General features: G+C 40.1%; 1 protein-coding gene across 1 annotated transcript; it reads right to left on the bottom strand.

The window, feature by feature from the left end:
- Positions 1-441: 441 nt before the first annotated feature.
- LOC141696337 (secreted RxLR effector protein 161-like) lies at positions 442-1,098 on the bottom strand. Its single transcript, XM_074500490.1, has 2 exons — positions 991-1,098; positions 442-870 (listed from the first exon to the last, which is right to left on the bottom strand). The coding sequence occupies exons 1-2, from the start codon at positions 1,096-1,098 to the stop codon at positions 442-444; spliced, it is 537 nt and encodes a 178-aa protein (XP_074356591.1).
- Positions 1,099-4,034: the final 2,936 nt, after the last annotated feature.

The raw sequence follows: 4,034 nt of genomic DNA, 5'->3' as shown, positions 1-4,034 counted from the left end.
CCACCACCTACACTTACTCAACTGCTCCTACAAAATAGCTAAATAAACCGTGACTTATTCAAAACACAGAAAAATACGTTTTCCAGACACCAATGCAAATAAACAAATAAACCATATATAGTTTAGATTATTTCGAACAAATCTCCCCGTAATCTAAACTCATTTCTGCAAGTTTCTGATTCCAAGTAATTCACGCATCCTTTCGCACTTTATCGTTGTCATAGGTTTAGTTAGCACATATGCTCATTGCTCCACACTTCGAACATGCTTCACAATAATTTCACCACGCTCTACGCATTCCCGAATAAAATGATATCGTATATCAATGTGTTTAATACATCCGTGAAACACAGGATTTTTAGCTAAGTCTATTGCTGATCGGTTGTCAATGTAGATCACCACAGCTCCAGGCTTCATGTCAGTTATTTGTGTTAATAGATTTCATAACCACACTCCTTGACATGTTGCTGCAGTAGCAGCCATGAATTCGGCTTCACAGGAGGACAAAGCAACACATCTTTGCTTCTGGGATACCCATGTAATCAGACTTTTATTTAAATAGAAAGCCATCCCACCTGTACTCCTTCGATCCACCACATTGTTACCCATATCACTGTCTAAGTATCCAGAAAAAAAGTACTTACCTGTCCCCTTTGCATAAATCAGACCATACTCCAGTGTACCTGTGATATATCTTAGGATGCATTTAGCTGCATTGAGATCAAGAATAGTCGGCCTCTCCAAAAAGCAACTTACAACACCTAATGAAAAAGCTATATCGGGGTGAGTATGAACCAGATACCTCAATCCTCCTACCATGATTTTCAATTCCGTAGAATTAACTGGCTTTTCCTTCTCATCATTATCAATCTATACCTTTGGTTCCATAGGAAATTTAGCAGAATTGCAATCCTTCAGTCCAAATTTCTCGAGTAATCTTTGAGCATATGATATTTTCTTTAGCTTCGTGAATCCCTCCTATTGAATTACTTCGATGCCCAAGTAATGAGATAGACTTCCAAGATCACTCATATCAAATATCTCACCCATCTGCTGTTTAAACTTGTTTACATTCTCGATGCTAGTTCCCGTGACCATGATATCATCTACGTATACACCAATAAGTAGCACCTCCTCTCCTTCACGTTTTGTATAAACAGCGTGCTCTTATGGCATTTAACAAAACCATTCTCTCGAGAACCTTGCTAAGTTTTGAGTACCATGCTCTCGGTGCTTGTCTTAAGCCGTACAGAGCTTTCACCAGTCTATACACCATCTGCTCTTTTCCTTCTTTAATGAACCCTTCTGGTTGTGTCACATACACCGTCTCCTCCAATTCGCCATTGAGGAAAGCAGACTTGACATCTAAATGATCTACTACCCAACCATTCTTTGATGTTAAAGCTAGTAGAAGCCTTACTGTTTCCAGCCTAGTTACTGGTGCGAAAACTTCGTCAAAATCTACTCCCTGCCGTTGAGCATACCCCTTTGCGACCACCCTCACTTTGTACTTCACGATTTCACCCTTTGTGTTCCGCTTAATTTTATACACCCACTTCAAACCAATTGGCTTTTGTCCTGGTGAAAATTCCACTAGCTCCCACGTCTTAGTTTTTCAATAGCATCAATCTCGTACTTCATTGCCAACTCCCATTCTTTATCTTTCGCTGCTTGTTTGTAATCTGTAGGTTCTTCAATTCCCAGCAACAATAGATCATCTTCGAGGTCAATTTCATGTGTTTCATTATAAATCTCATCAAGTAAATGAAATTTAATGGGTTGATTGCAGTCAGCTGATGGTGTACTATTTCATCAGTATTTGAGTTTAATGGACTGATACTTGATGGACTGTTACTCATTGTTGCACCACTTTCACCGTCCCCTCCGTTTCGTTACTAGAGATGCTGGCACCATTCCCTACTATTCCATTACCAGAGAAGCTTGAGACTTCACTTAATTCTTCGGTAACCCCTGTTACATTTTCAACAGCCACCAAAAAGGTTCCACCCAATTGTTCACCTTCTTTTCCTTTATTTTCCCACTGCCAAACTCTATTTTCTTCGAACACAACATCATGTCTCACTAGTATCTTTCCACTAATTGGATCATACAACCATGAAGCCTTAGTCCTGGGTTCTCTACCAAGGTAAATAACCATTTTACTTCGGTCCTCTAATTTCGTTGTATGCCCACTTTGTACTTTCATATGAGCGACACACCCAAAAACTCGAATGTATGACACATCAGCTTCTCTCCTGTCCATGCTTCGCGAGGAGTTTTCCCTGTCAGAGCTCTTGTAGGTAATCTGTTCAGCACATATATCGTGTGCCTTACAGCTTCCCGCCACAATGTTAAAGGCAGTCTCATCTTCTTTAAAAAACTGCGTTGCCATAGCTACAACGGTTCGATTTCTGCGCTCTACAACCCCGTTTTGTTGGGTGTGTAGGGTGCAGTAAAATATCGTATAATGTCCATGTCTCACAAATTATTTGAATTGGTTAGAGCAAATTGCGCTCCTCTATCGGTTCTTAGTACCTTGATCTTGTTTTCCTTTTCTTTCTCAATCATCAATCTAAATTTTTTGAACGCTTCTAAGACTTTGTCTTTGCTTCTTAGCATATAGGTCCACATCATTCTACTAAAATCATTAACAAGAAGTAGAAAATACTTGTTACCTTCCCAATGTGGCTGGAGTAATTGGTCCACAAAGATCTCCATGGATCAATTCCAATGGTTTCTTTTCATGAAAAGTTTTCCTTGCTCGAAACAATCCCCTTGCCTGCTTCGACAGTCAAACAGCCGGTACACATCTCCTTTGGGATTCAATAATTTAGGTATCCCATATGCCATGTTATTTTGAGACAATTAGTTTGATTGCCTGAAAATTCACATGGCCAAGACGTAAGTGCCATAACCACTGTGGATCTTTCAATTTGACAGCATGCAACTACCTTGCTTGATTCCATTATAATCTTGTAAAGCCGATTTGCAGATCTTCTAACCTTCATGAGCAGCCTTTCCTTTTAATATGAAACCAACGAACCATCCCCAAATTTCACTTGACATGTGATACTTTCATCAACTCCTTGAATTTCGATCGTAAACCCCCGTCATATGGTTACTAGCTCCGTTATCCAAATAAAACAAGTTGGATTCAGTTTGCATCTCAGAATCTTTGCTTAACTTTGGGTCGAACATCTTTCTCATTCAACAAGAGTTGTTCGCTCTTCCACTTTTTCTTGTTTCACCATAAGCAAAGCAGGTTCATTATCATGGATTTGTGATAAGTTCACCTCTGATATGTCTCCCAACCTCATCGTGGTTTACGACAATTGTAGCAAATGTCCATAGTTGTGACAATTAAAACATTTTACCTTACTTGTTTCTCTCACACCATGAATCCCTGAGACCCTCCCTCGAAATTTCTTGTTTTGTGAACTGTCAGTTCCTCCTGTACTTGTTCTCTTTAACCATTCCTCCTTAGTTAACAATAGTTGCCCTCCATTTGTTCTCGTTTTGCCCAATCATCCTCAGTCAAGAGTAATTGATTTCCAAGCTTCTCTTTTTTGGCCACGAGTTTTTTCCTCATGCGCCTTTAATAATCCCACAGCCTCCTCTATTGACATCTCATTCAACTTTCCAAATTGCTCCATTGCAGAGGTTATTTACAGAAACCTAGAAGGTACAGCCCTCACAGCTTCTTCACCACATAACCTTTTTCAACAATTTCACCCAACGCTCGTATGTTGGTTACCAGGTCATTTAACATCATACAGAACTCACCGATAGTTTCTGTCTCCTTCATGCTAAGCACCTCAAACTCTGACTTGAAGGTCTGCACCTTGGCCTGTCTTACGCGATCGGAACCTAGGCACATCGTTTTGATGGCATCCCATGTTCTTTCGTCGTATTCTTAATAGCCACTGACAGTAAGATGTCCTCCGGAATGGATTGATAGATGGCTGCCAAAGCCAACCTATATTTCTTTTTCCTCAGCTGCAACCTTTGGATCTGCAAGCTCCACTGCCTTCCAG

The sequence above is a fragment of the Apium graveolens genome, chromosome 11 (assembly GCF_009905375.1).
Source record: "Apium graveolens cultivar Ventura chromosome 11, ASM990537v1, whole genome shotgun sequence".
Classification (NCBI taxonomy): domain Eukaryota; kingdom Viridiplantae; phylum Streptophyta; class Magnoliopsida; order Apiales; family Apiaceae; genus Apium; species Apium graveolens.
This window is presented reverse-complemented; position numbering and strand designations above follow the sequence as displayed.